The 13,880-nt window shown below is 44.3% G+C and overlaps 1 protein-coding gene across 11 annotated transcripts in view; it reads right to left on the minus strand.

Moving 5' to 3' along the window:
* LOC110501806 (semaphorin-5B) overlaps window positions 1–13,880 on the minus strand; it is a 289,412-nt gene that overhangs the window by 79,853 nt on the left and 195,679 nt on the right. For all 11 annotated transcript variants that reach the window (XM_090216092.1, XM_036959221.2, XM_090216091.1 and 8 more), the window contains 3 exons: window positions 2,696–2,831; window positions 1,842–2,052; window positions 1,404–1,611 (listed from right to left, as the gene is read on the minus strand). In XM_090216092.1, coding sequence (XP_090072218.1) covers window positions 1,404–1,611; window positions 1,842–2,052; window positions 2,696–2,831 — 555 coding nt within the window. The remainder of the gene's footprint in view (window positions 1–1,403; window positions 1,612–1,841; window positions 2,053–2,695; window positions 2,832–13,880) is intronic.

The following is a 13,880-nucleotide window of genomic DNA, read 5'->3' on the forward strand; positions in this document are numbered from 1 at the left end:
CATGCCCACATATGGCTTCGCCCTTGCCCAGTCATGTGAAATCCATAGATCAGGGTCTAATGAATTTATTTAAATTGATTGATTTCCTTATATGAACTGTAACTCAGTAAAATCTTTGAAATTGTTGCATGTTGCGTTTATATCTTTGTTCAGTGTACATTTAATTTTTAGAGAACTACTACCACATATCACTTAAATTGGTACAGGACTCTCAACAACAAATATAGCCACTTCCAAAGCACGCCTTAAAATATGTTACTGAGGCAGTGATTCTTTCTCCTACCATAATATTTCTACGCAATGCACCATAATTTACAGTATGCTGCAGTAAATATATAGCAAAACAGCAGTACAGTACTTTATTGCTGAATTGTATTGAAAATAAAATCAGCAACTGCTAATAGTGAATACAGCATACCAACTGATATTTGGTGTTTTATATAATATTCACTTTAAGCCTTAACAAAAGCTTAACTACTACATATGACTTACATTGGTACTGCACTCTCACTAACAGGTACAATAAATATAGACTCTTACAAGACACATCTGAAAGTATGTTAATAAGTAAAAAACAACAATACCATGCATCCACTAGTGTTTAAAAGGTTTTTGGTGCTCCAAACATTTTACTGGATTTGGAATAAGAGTAAAGCACTGGCAGCAATTGGCTTGCAAGTTACTGTAGAATTTCAAAACAAGGTTTAAACTATTTCTAAAAGAAAGTATATTACAATGTTATGTGGGGGTACAGCATTCTCACCCACAGGTGTAACAAATATAGTCTCTTATAAGCCACACCTTAAAATATGTTCATGAGCCAGAGACTCCTTCCACGCCTACTAACATAATTAAGACTGTTTTACTGTTGAAATTACAGAAAGGTCTTACGGTGTGCTGTAAAACAAATGTATGGTACTTTACTGTGCATCGTACGCTAATCTACTGTTTTCCGTTTACACGGTATCATACTGTTGATTAATACAGTAAGTTACTGATACAATTACAAAAAAATGCAATTACAACTTGCCTTCATTTCATATAGCCGAAAACCTTTAAACACTATATTTAAACTAACTACTTTAAATATAGCATTTAAGGAAAATACATATGCAGACCTGTTTATAGGTTTTCGGCTATATGAAAGGAAGGCAAGTTGTTTCCAAGTAAGCAATAAACAACACTCTGTACATTTTTATGGAAGTTTACAGAAACTATACCGAAACTATACTGAAACGCGGAGATGTGATAGAGAATGTGTAATAATCCCCAATTTGAGGAACTCACGTCTCAGTCATGAAGTTGCAGCTTTTTCTAACATGTACTCTTCTATACGTTTGGGTTTGTTGGCCAGTTTGGCTTTTTGTGTACTTGTACAAATTGTAAAAATGTAAGAAACTCACGTCTCAGTCTTGTAGTTGGAGCATCTCTCCAATGGAATCTTCAGAACTCTGTTGTTGAGTCCTACAAACAGTGACCTATCACTGTGAAGGATCTGCAGGTTCAGGATTGGCTCCCGCACCCCAGGGGGGAGGAGCTGGATTTCCTCCAGGTAACACCCCTGAAGGCTCTTATTGGTGGTGGCCAGGGCCTTCAGGATGGTGCCGTATTCTGATTGGAGGAGAGAGGAGGAAGAGGACGATGAGAATTTGTTGGATTGTACTGTATACAGTCAGGTCATGTGGTTAGGGAAAACTCAGGGTCCTATAATAGGTCAATAGAACGTCCTTTGGATAGACAGCTAGTGAAGGGTGCCGGCATTGATTGATTAATTAATTGGTTGATGATTATTGGGTCTAACCTATTGACCTTGACACCTGACATTTGAACTCTGTGCTGACCTGTGCCGATGTACATGACGTGGTAGAGGGTGTCGTGACCCTGTACGATGTCCACTACCAGCCTGGAGAAGCGCACATCGTCCTGCATGACCAAGGGGTCCACAGAGACGGGCTGCACCACGTCGTTCATCAGGTACAGCCGCTGGGCGTCCTGGAGGCTGCGCTCCGTCAGACCATCGTTAGGACCGCCGTCGTCATCTATGGTCCCACACTAAGGAGGGGTGGAGGAGCGGTGGGAGAGGATGGCGGGCGGGAGGGAGGAGTGAGAGGTTTAGTGAGAGTGAGTGAGTGAGAGTGAGTGAGTGAGTGAGTGAGTGAGTGAGTGAGTGAGTGAGTGAGTGAGTGAGTGAGAGAGAGAGAGAGAGAGAGAGAGAGAGAGAGAGAAAGAGAGAAAGAGAGAGCAAGAGAGCGAGGGAAAGAGAAAAGAGCCACATAATGAAAATGAAAAATGCCTCATGTTCACAGTCATTATTGTTTTGATTAAATGAATACTACGTCTCAGGCTGTGGTCATTTCATTCTCCTTTTGTCCTTTAGTAATCACACTTACTCACACCTACAAGATAATGACTGTTACGTTGTAATGACTGTTACAATGTAATGACTGTTGTTGGGCTAAACAACATCTCTGGATCTGGCACGCTACAGCAACAACATGCTCCTTAAATGCCATTATTAAATACTGGATGACATGAATTTCTTCATAAAGCTACGGTTGCATTTCTTAAATGATGTGGGCTATGTGGTGCATGATCCCTAGTTCTTATATCAAATGCCTCCTAGATGCAGTGTCCTTTCGTCCTGGTTCTGGGGATACACAGGGTGGGCAGGATTACCCTCCAGACCAGCACTAACCTGGAAGTTGGGGATGGGGTTGGGGGTGGGCAGCCAGGTAGAGCGGGGGTTCTCCTGGGAACGGAAGGGCCCGTTGAAGGCCTGGGTGATGGAGCTAAGGTTAAATGCACACACTGCAGATGCTGCTATACTGTTCCTGTAGGACAGACAGAGAAAGGAGAGATAGGAGGGAGGCAGAGGGAGAGTTTGTGTGTGTGAGAGAGAGAGAGAGAAAGAGAGAGAGAGAGAGAAAAGGGGGAAGAGAGAGAGAGAAAGAGAGGGGGAAGGGAGAGGGAGAGAAATGGGAATGGGGAGGAGAGAGAGGGAGAGAGAGAGAGAGGGGGAGGGAGGGAGAGAAAGAGAGAAAGAGAGAAGAAAAGGGAGAGAGAGAATGAGAGAGAGAGAAGGGGGAGGGAGAGAGAGGGGGAGAGGGAGAGAGAGAATGAGAGAGAGAGAGAGAGAGAACGGGGGAGGAGAGGGGGAGAGGGAGAGAGGGAAAGAGGGAGAGTGAGGGAGTGAGTGAGGGAGAGAGAGAGAAAGGGGGAGGAGAGAGAGGGGGAGAGGGAGAGGGAAAGAGGGAGAGAGGGAGATGGAGAGGGGGAGAGGGAGAGTGAGGGGGTGAGTGAGGGAGAGAGTGAGGGAGAGAGAGAGACAGTGTTACAAACTCAGTGAAGAGAGAAGTTAGTGTTGCCCATATATATCTCTAACTGAGAGGTCAAATTAATCAAATTAATCACTACGTCTGTCTTAAAGTCTCATCTTTTACAGATGCATTTAACACACCATCCATTTCTGCTGGAGGCTGTGTCGGTACTTCACAATCGGCATGAGTGAATTAGGATGCAAACACACACACAGACACACAAACACACATCCTCCACAACCCCGGTATGAGGTGAATAAACCCAGTTAACCAGGGCAGTGTTTGGCTGTAACATTGTTTTCGCAGCGATCATGTGCTCTTCTCCTTAGGACCATAGTATTCTGTGTCTGGGTAATGAGTTTCTAAACTGCCTTCTTTACTTTATATCCTCTTCTGGATAGATACTTCTGCTCCGCTCTGTGTGTGTGAGCGTGCGAGTGCGTGAGTGTGTATGGGTGTGTGTGTGTGTGTGTGTCAGTAGTGCTCTACACTGAACAGACTTTACTGTACAATAAACTCTGTGCTCTCCTTTGTGTGGATGCCAGCACACTCATGACTGGGCTGGTGTACTGTAGCACGGAGATGGTGAGGACTACGATACAATAGGGCCCTATAGAGTAACTCTCCTGTTATGTTCTTGTTATATAAGTTTATATATCGGTTATGGTCTTATTATGTTCTGTTCTTGCAGAGTACAGTTTGTACACTATATTCCATTCATGCCTTATGTAAGTGTATTGTCCTTATATAAGTGTATTGTTCTTATATAAGTGTATCCAGCAACCATCGTGGAGGTCCCATTAAGCTCTGTAGAAAGACATTAACACTGTCAGTAGTACCCTGGGGGGTGGCCGATGCCACAAAATGAGTCAAATACATTAACAATGTCAGTAGTACCCTGAGGGGTGGCCGATGCCACAAAATGAGTCAAATACAATAACACTGTCAGTAGTACCCTGGGGGGTGGCCGATGCCACAAAACGAGTCAAATACAATAACACTGTCAGTTCCGTGGGGGCGAGCGATGCCACAAAATTAGTCAAATACAATAACACTGTCAGTTCCGTGGGGGCGAGCGATGCCACAAAATGAGCTCAATACAAACAAAGGAGATGGGAAACAGGTGGCTCATTGACTGTACAATGAGGAGTAAAAACAGCCTGCAACAGAATGAACAGCAGCTACTTCAGAGAGACAGAGAGAGTGTGTGTATGTGTGTGTCAGCCTGCAGACTAACAGCAGCTTGTTTCAAGGATTCTGCACTGTGGTCAGTGAGTCTGAGACTTCTGCACTGTGGTCAGTGAGCCTGAGACTTCTGCACCGTGGTCAGTGTGTCTGAGACTTCTGCACTGTGGTCAGTGAGTCTAGTATTCTGCACTGTGGTCAGTGAGTCTGAGACTTCTGCACCGTGGTCAGTGAGTCTAGGATTCTGCACCGTGGTCAGTGAGTCTAGGATTCTGCACCGTGGTCAGTGAGTCTAGGATTCTGCACCGTGGTCAGTGAGTCAAGGATTCTGCACCGTGGTCAGTGAGTCTGAGACTTCTGCACTGTGGTCAGTGAGTCTAGGATGCTGCACCGTGGTCAGTGAGTCTAGGATTCTGCACCGTGGTCAGTGAGTCTGAGACTTCTGCACTGTGGTCAGTGAGTGTAGGATTCTGCACCGTGGTCAGTGAGTCTAGGATTCTGCACTGTGGTCAGTGAGTCTAGGATTCTGCACTGTGGTCAGTGAGTCTAGGATTCTTCACTGTGGTCAGTGAGTCTAGGATTCTGCACCGTGGTCAGTGAGTCTAGGATTCTGCACCGTGGTCAGTGAGTCTAGGATTCTGCATTGTGGTCAGTGAGTCTAGGATTCTGCACCGTGGTCAGTGAGTCTAGGATTCTGCACCGTGGTCAGTGAGTCTAGGATTCTGCAATGTGGTCAATGAGTCTAGGATTCTGCACCGTGGTCAGTGAGTCTAGGATTCTGCACCGTGGTCAGTGAGTCTAGGATTCTGCACCGTGGTCAGTGAGTCTGAGACTTCTGCACTGTGGTCAGTGAGTCTAGGATTCTGCACCGTGGTCAGCGAGTCTAGGATTCTGCACCGTGGTCAGCGAGTCTAGGATTCTGCACCGTGGTCAGTGAGTCTAGGATTCTGCACCGTGGTCAGTAAGTCTGAGACTTCTGCACCGTGGTCAGTGATTCTAGGATTCTGCACCGTGGTCAGTGAGTCTAGGATTCTGCACCGTGGTCAGTGAGTCTAGGATTCTGCCCGTGGTCAGTGAGTCTAGGATTCTGCACCGTGGTCAGTGAGTCTAGGATTCTGCACCGTGGTCAGTGAGTCTAGGATTCTGCACCGTGGTCAGTGAGTCAAGGATTCTGCACTGTGGTCAGTGAGTCTGAGTCTTCTGCACTGTGGTCAGTGAGTCTAGGATTCTGCACCGTGGTCAGTGAGTCTAGGATTATGCACTGTGGTCAGTGAGTCTAGGATTCTGCACTGTGGTCAGTGAGTCTAGGATTCTGCACTGTGGTCAGTGAGTCTATGATTCTGCACCGTGGTCAGTGAGTCTAGGATTCTGCACCGTGGTCAGTGAGTCTAGGATTCTGCACCGTAGTCAGTGAGTCTAGGATTCTGCACCGTGGTCAGTGAGTCAAGGATTCTGCACTGTGGTCAGTGAGTCTGAGTCTTCTGCACTGTGGTCAGTGAGTCTAGGATTCTGCACCGTGGTCAGTGAGTCTAGGATTCTGCACCGTGGTCAGTGAGTCTAGGATTCTGCACCGTGGTCAGTGAGTCTAGGATTCTGCATTGTGGTCAGTGAGTCTAGGATTCTGCACCGTGGTCAGTGAGTCTAGGATTCTGCACCGTTGTCAGTGAGTCTAGGATTCTGCACCGTGGTCAGTGAGTCTAGGATCCTGCACCGTGGTCAGAAAGTGTGCTTCCTGTCGTGAGTGGACATTAATCCATTCACAATGTTGTATTTTTTTTTCTTTCTCTCTCTCTCTCTCTCTCTCTCTCACACACACACACACACACACACACACACACACACACACACACACACACACACACACACACACACACACACACACACACACACACACACACACACACATATATATATACAGTATATGCTGTCAGTGAGCCGGGACGCGGTTACGGTGTGTTTTCAATATGTGTATATATATTGTTTAGTTGTTTTAAGGTTATCTTTGTCTCAATGTCACTAAACACATATAAGGGTGATGTGATAGTTGAGGTGGTTTTTCTCCAGCGTGCAACCAGTGTGTGGGGCCAGTTGCAGTGGCCACTCGCGGAGGGTTGGGGTTTGAAAGACGTATTTGCCAGCATTGTGTAAAGATTCCTGCTGCGTCGGGTTGTTTGGTGGTGTGTAGTCATAAAAGCTCAAAAAGTGGGGGTGTTGCTATCCAAATACCATTGAGAAATGTAACACTGAAGATTATTATTTATTTCTTGCTGGGAACTTTAACTGCTCAGTCAGTGATTTAGATAGAAACCACAAAGAACCTCTTCTTGTAACAATATTGCCTTATTGTATCATATGAACTGTCTGATATTTGGCAGAGCCAACATGGAGGCACGAGACAGTACACATGGGCCCATTTGAGAGAGATCACCATCTCTCTGGCCAGGTTATAAATGTTGTAGTTTTTTTCTGGGAGAGGTGGAGGTCTCAAAGGCCAGTTTTGTATCCCTACAACAGTGGTGAAAATCCAGATTCAGTACATAATGAATGTCACCAGAGACATCACCAGATCAATGAACGTCCTAGAGTCTGAAATAGTGGAACTCCTGACATTGGTTGAGACCACAGGAGATTGAGGCCATACTCAGCCACTCAAGAGAAGAAAAAAAACTCATTGCCAGACCTGTTGGTCATCATAGCACAGGGGGCATTGGTGAGAAGAAAGTTTCAGGGAATTTCTGAAATGGATCCCTCATCCACATTTTATAAAAAAGAATGGACAAAGAAGAATTATTCATTGCCTCAAATCAGTTGTTGGACAGGAGCTCACTAGCCTAAGTGAAATTAGAAAGAGGGCAGTAGAGTTCTATGCTGAGCTCTACAAGTGTGAGTACAAACAGGGCAGTAGAGTTCTATGCTGAGCTCTACAAGTGTGAGTACAAAGAGGATAAAACAGTTGCAGAGCAGTTCCTTGATGGGCTCCCACAGGTGGCTGCAGAAGGTAGAGAGAGAGCAACCATTGTCTTTGTAGGAGCTATACATTGCATTAAAAGACATGGAAAATGGATGTGCACCAAGCATTGATGGGCTTCTTGTTGACTTTTTTAAGTCTTTTGGGCCATGTTAGGAGAGGATTGACTAGCAGTAGTTAATGATAGTTTGACCGAAGGGTTACTACCGATAAGCTACAGGAGAGCTGTCCTCACCCATCTCCCAAAAAAGGGTGACACTAGTGAAGGACTGAAGAACCGGAGGCCAGTGACTTTATTGTGCACTGATTATAAGATCCTGTCCACGGCTTTGTCCAGCAGGCTAAGGGAGATGATGGGGCAAATCATACGGACCAGTCCTACTGTGTTCCCGACAGGCAGATAGGAGATAACATTTCCCCGATTCTGGATTGTTTTGACGTTTCTAGGGCTATTGGGTTGATGCTGGTCAAATTTCAATTGATCAGGAAAAGGCATTTGACCGAGTTGAACATAAATACTTATGACACACTTTTGAGGCATTTGTTTTCAGCTCTGGTTATATTGCCATGATCAGGGTGATATATGGTGACACTGAAAGTGTATTGAAAGTTAACGGTAGCTTGAGTGCTCCTTTTAAAGTGTGTAGAGGTATTAGGCAGGGGTATTCTTTGTCAGGAATGTTATATGCCATCTCTATAGAGCCACTGCTAAATAGCATTAGAAGTCGCATTGAAGGGGTGTATCTTTCAGAGGATATTCCTCCTACTCCTCTCTCAGCCTATGCTGAGGACGTAGTTATTTCAGTGGAAAATTAAGCTGAGGTGGATAGTTTGAGTCTCATGGATGATCGGTTTAGGGGAATATTCTCTGCAAAGGTAAATTGGGAAAAAGTTGTGCTTTACAGATTGGGAAATGGTCTGGCTTTGCCAGGGGGGCTGGAATGGTGTAAGGGAGGTTTAAAGTATCTTGAAGTGTACCTAGGGGATGAGGGGACAATGGAAAAAAAATGGAATGGGGTGCTTGAAATGGTAGAAGGGAGGATGAGGAGATGGCATACAGTGGGCGCACTATTATTGTTAACAATATGGTTGCCTCTGCACTGTGGCATTGGTTGTCATGTTTAGAGCCACCATCTGGCCTTCTGGCTAAGATACAGGCGATTATTGTAGATTCACTTTGGGCTAAATATCATTGGGTCAAAAGAGGAGGGGGGACAAGGTCTTGTACATCTTGCTAGTAGGGCTGCTGCTTTCTGGTTTCAGTTTATTCAAAGTTTGCTTTATGAACCGGAAAATGTGGTTTGGAAAGGGGTGGCAGGTTTGGTATTACAGCAGGTCAGGGGATTAGGTTTAAAGAAGGCTTTATTTCTGGTTGATAGTAGCCAGATTTCTAGGGAGGGAGTACCTCCATTTTACAGAGGCCTTCTTAGGGTTTTTCAGCATAAGGAAGGGTCAGACGTTCTTCAGCGGAGTCAGTGCATTGGCTGCTGGAGGAACCTCTGGTGTATGGGATTGTACAACTGCAGCTGTTCCACATTTGTCCAAGATTCTGGTGAAGGGCAAAATCATCACCATAAAACAGTTAATGGCCATGGCTGAGCCCACCTTAATGGATGGAGGACGTGTGGCTGAACATTTGGGGGTGAGGTCAGAAAGGATTGTCGGACAACTGCTGGGAAGCTGCGTGAAGGCTCTGTCAGTAAAAACGTGGTTTATGCTTAATAATCCCAAGAAGGTACAAGATGAAAACAACCCATATCAAGACTAGGGATTACACCCAGTATCCCAGAGTCAGAAAGAAAGGCGTTAAAAGGAGAAAGGAGAGCATTGTACAAGCCAACGTTACAAAAGGGCAATGGAGGGTTTTGCATGGCATCATTGCAGTTAATGCTTTTGTATCTGTTAGTAACTCAGATGTTGGAGATGGATGTCCTCTTTGTAACATAAGAGATACAATGTTTCATTGTTTTATGGAGTGTGAGAGGATAAAGCCTCTCTTTGAAGTACTGGCGTCTTTGTTTACAGCTGTAGGGGAGATTTTCAATAACACTGTTTTTATTTTGAGGTTTCAATACAGTAATCAACAGAAAAGAAAATGTCAGCTGTTCCATTTTATTTTCGGACAAGCTTAGATGTCCATTGTTCTGAGTAGGAAACATTAAATAGACACGGCGTATGGGCAGGATGTAGGATGTGTTTTTAAAGGATAAAAGTGGATTTTGAGTTCTTCTCGGCTGTAAAAGACCTCCCATTGTTTGAGGAGAAGTGGGCTTATGAAGGAGCGGTATGTTTTGTGGAGGAGGGGAAACTATTGTTTGTTGATGAAATAAGTTGAACGTATCTATCTGTTTTTTTATTTAATTGAATCTATTTTTAATTAGGAATGACACATTTGTTGTTTAATTTCTGAAAAGGCACCGTGTGCCATTATTTGTGTTAATAATTAAGTACAAAAAAAAGGTTTTATTAAAACTCTAACTCTCTCTTACTTTCTATCTCCCCGCTCTCTCTCTTCTATCTCCCCCCCCCCCCCCCCCCCCCCTCATTTGCCTGGCCTGTTCCCTGAGTCCCTCTGGTATTAGAGTTTTTCTCAACACAATTTCTGAAACCTTGCTCCATTTCCTGAAAACATTAAACACAGAACCTCATCTTCAAGCACTATTTACATAACCTCTGACTCCTCTTGCAAAATGAAACATTCACCTCAAAACAGTTTTACCTGTGTTCAAAATCAAACACTGCTCTCAAATCATAAACAAAGTGATCAAAATGATATGCACTCTCAAGCAGTCAGTAAACAATACACCGAAAAATAGAAAACACATTGTTCAAAACATACAATTCTCAGGGAGAAGTACATTTTTAATCTAAAAAAATATTCATATTTTTCAGTCATTGTCTTTTGATGAACGAAAACATGTTCTATCATAGTAGCTCAAAATTGATCAGAAATTACTACTCTGCTTTGCACTTTGCAATTTTGTTTTTTGTTCTTCCTCCTCCTTGTACCCCTATTTTTACAGTACTGTACCCTGCATCTCACAAACTTGTCCTTTGTCTCTGTGATACTGTAATTATTGTTCTTTGTTGATATGAACCTGCAACCAGTCAAAATCTATTGAGCAGTCAGTACTGTTAATAAATAGAAAGCACAATGTTCAGGGCCATACAATTCATCCATTGTACAGTATACAGCCTACAATGCCATGTACTACAGTATCCATTCTCAGACTTTCTCCTTCCCACCTTCAACAACCTGTTTGCTCTCTGAACTGGCTTATATTGGTTGTGTCGCATCATTTAAAACAGGTTAAATCAATTTTGAGTGGTTGTGTTCAATCAATGACATATGTTCTCTATTTGTATTTTATTGTTGCCACTTGTGCTTACCAGTATGGATGACATGTGCATTAGAGTGCAGAATGTGTTTTGAGAATGAGAATGTGTTTGGAGTTTTGCTGAAAAGTCTAAGTGAGATCTGCAAATTGTGTTTTATCATGTGAAATGGTTTAAGGTATTGACTGCATAATTAGCTAAATGAGTCCAGGCAACTGAGAACTTTGTTCAGCCAATGGGTTTTAGTGTTTAAGCAATTGAGAAAACCAGAGAGGGAGAAAGACAGGGATGATCGGATGAAGGGAAGAGGGGAAGAGGGGAGGGTCAGCCTGGCCTGTTCCCTATATATTCCCTATATAGTGCACAAGTAGCAGTGCACTACTGTATATAGGTAATACGGTGCCATTTGGGACGTAGCCCAGGGAGGACAGAAAAATATATGATCTGGAGTGCCCTTCATGTTCTCACCTAAACCAGCCAGCCGGTCAGACAGGTTGACACTGTACTGTTCCCCTATGGCTGGCTGGTGTTCCCCTATGGCTGGCTGGTGTTCCCCTATGGCTGGCGGGTGTTCCCCTATGACTGGCTGGTGTTCCCCTATGGCTGGCGGGTGTTCCCCTATGCCTGGCTGGTGTTCCCCTATGGCTGGCGGGTGTTCCCCTATGACCAGTGTTATGGGAGTAAAAGGCTGATGTCCTCAACCACACCAGCCAGCCAGTCGGACAGGATGACACTGCACTTTCTGTTGTGTCACTGTACCCTATGGCTGCAAGGTGTTATGGGAGTAAAAGCCCCCCTGAGATGGTGACTTCAACAATGCCCACTGGAGTGTGTCCCCTTTCTGCACATGCTCAGTGCAGCTTAGTGACACAGGCTTTGTCCCGAATGGCAAACCCCTATGGGCCCTGGTCAGTAGTGTGCTATTAAAGGAACAGGAAGCCATTTGGGACGCATGAAGTGCCTGCCGCTGCACCTGCTCACCGCAGTTCAGTGCATATGAGTGGTGAAGGCTTCTATGATGATGAATCATAGAGAGGAGACTAGCAGGGATGGTGCTCATCATCACACCAGATGGCCCATATATACTGCACTATATGTGTGTCATAGAGACACTTGCATCCCAAAATACTTTCTAACACACACATACGGGCTAATGAAGGCACGCATATACATACATGTACGCACACACACACACACACACACACACACACACACACACACACACACACACCACAGAATACAGCAACAGATGTGCTCTGCCTATGTTTGGCAGGCTCCAATCTTAGCAGGGTATACGGAGCTAATGCAGTCTGTGCACATCACCTCAATTGAAAAAATACACAGTAAAAATGCATGAAGTGTGCATTCCATATGGTACACTATTCCCCATGGAGTGCACACACACTAGTTGTACACTATATAGTGATTTGGGACACAATAAAGCAGCAATATGTAACTTTTTGGGCGACTTGACCAAATGCACATAGAAATGTAAGTTATAGATCTGTCATTCTCATTGAAAGCAAGTATAAGAAGCTGTAGATATGTTCTATGTGCATTATTTCTATGCTTCCCTTTCTTAAGTTTTGTCTTCATGATGCTCTCTGCGCTTTTAACGGACCTCTGAGACTATCACAGTGCAGGTGCATTTATACGGAGACTTGATTACACACAGGTGGATTGTATTTATCATCATTAGTCATTTAGGTCAACATTGGATCATTCAGAGATCCTCACTGAACTTCTGGAGAGAGTTTGCTGCACTGAAAGTAAAGGGGCTGAATAATTTTGCACGCCCAATTTTTCAGTTTTTGATTTGTTAAAAAAGTTTGAAATTACCAATAAATGTCGTTCCACTTCATGATTGTGTCCCACTTGTTGTTGATTCTTCACAAAAAATACAGTTTTATATCTTTATGTTTGAAGCCTGAAATGTGGCAAAAGGTCGCAAAGTTCAAGGGGGCCGAATACTTTCGTAAGGCACTGTATAGTGAGCGTTGAGGCGGTACCACCCAGCACATCTAGAAGGGAGTGTACTTCATAATGAACCCCTTCCTTGAGGTGGTACCGCCCAGCACATCTAGAAGGGAGTTTATTTCATAATGAACCCCTTCCTTGAGGTGGTACCACCCAGCACATCTAGAAGGGAGTGTATTTCATAATGAACCCCTTCCTTGAGGTGGTACCACCCAGCACATCTAGAAGGGAGTGTATTTCATAATGAACCCCTTCCTTGAGGTGGTACCACCCAGCACATCTAGAAGGGAGTGTATTTCACACTGAATCCCTTCCTTGAGGTGGTACCACACAGCACATCTAGAAGGGAGTGTACTTCATAATGAACCCCTTCCTTGAGGTGGTACCACCCAGCACATCTAGAAGGGAGTGTATTTCATAATGAACCCCTTCCTTGAGGTGGTACCACCCAGCACATCTAGAAGGGAGTGTATTTCATACTGAACCCCTTCCTTGAGGTGGTACCACCCAGCACATCTAGAAGGGAGTGTATTTCATAATGAACCCCTCCCTTGAGATGACAGAGGAACCTTCCCAAGGTGCCTCTACATCACCATTTCAATGGTGAAGTTAAACCGCTAGGGGTAAAAAGTTACCAAACATTAAGAACACCTTCCTAATATTGAGTTTATCCCCTTTTGCCCTCAGTACAGCCTCTACAAGGTGTCCAAAGCGTTCCACACGGATGCTGGCCAATGTTGACTCCAATGCTTCCCACAGTTGTGTCAAGTTAGCTGGATGTCCTTTGGGGGGTGGACTATTCTTGAGATACACAGGAAACTGCTATGCGTGAAAATCCAGCAGCGTTGCAGTTCTTGACACAAACCGGTGCACCTGACACCTACTACCATACCCTGTTTAAAGGCACTAAAATCTTTTGTCTTGCCCATTCACCCTCTCAATGGCTCACATACACAACCCATGTCTCAATTGTCTCAAGGCTTAAAAATCCTGATTGAACCTGTATCCTCCCCTTCATCTACACAGGTGACATCAATAAGGGATCATAGTTTTCACCTGGATTCACCTTGTCAGGCTATGTCAAGGTGTTCCTAATG

Source organism: Oncorhynchus mykiss, chromosome 22 (assembly GCF_057628025.1).
Source record: "Oncorhynchus mykiss isolate SJ-2025 chromosome 22, ASM5762802v1, whole genome shotgun sequence".
NCBI lineage: Eukaryota > Metazoa > Chordata > Actinopteri > Salmoniformes > Salmonidae > Oncorhynchus > Oncorhynchus mykiss.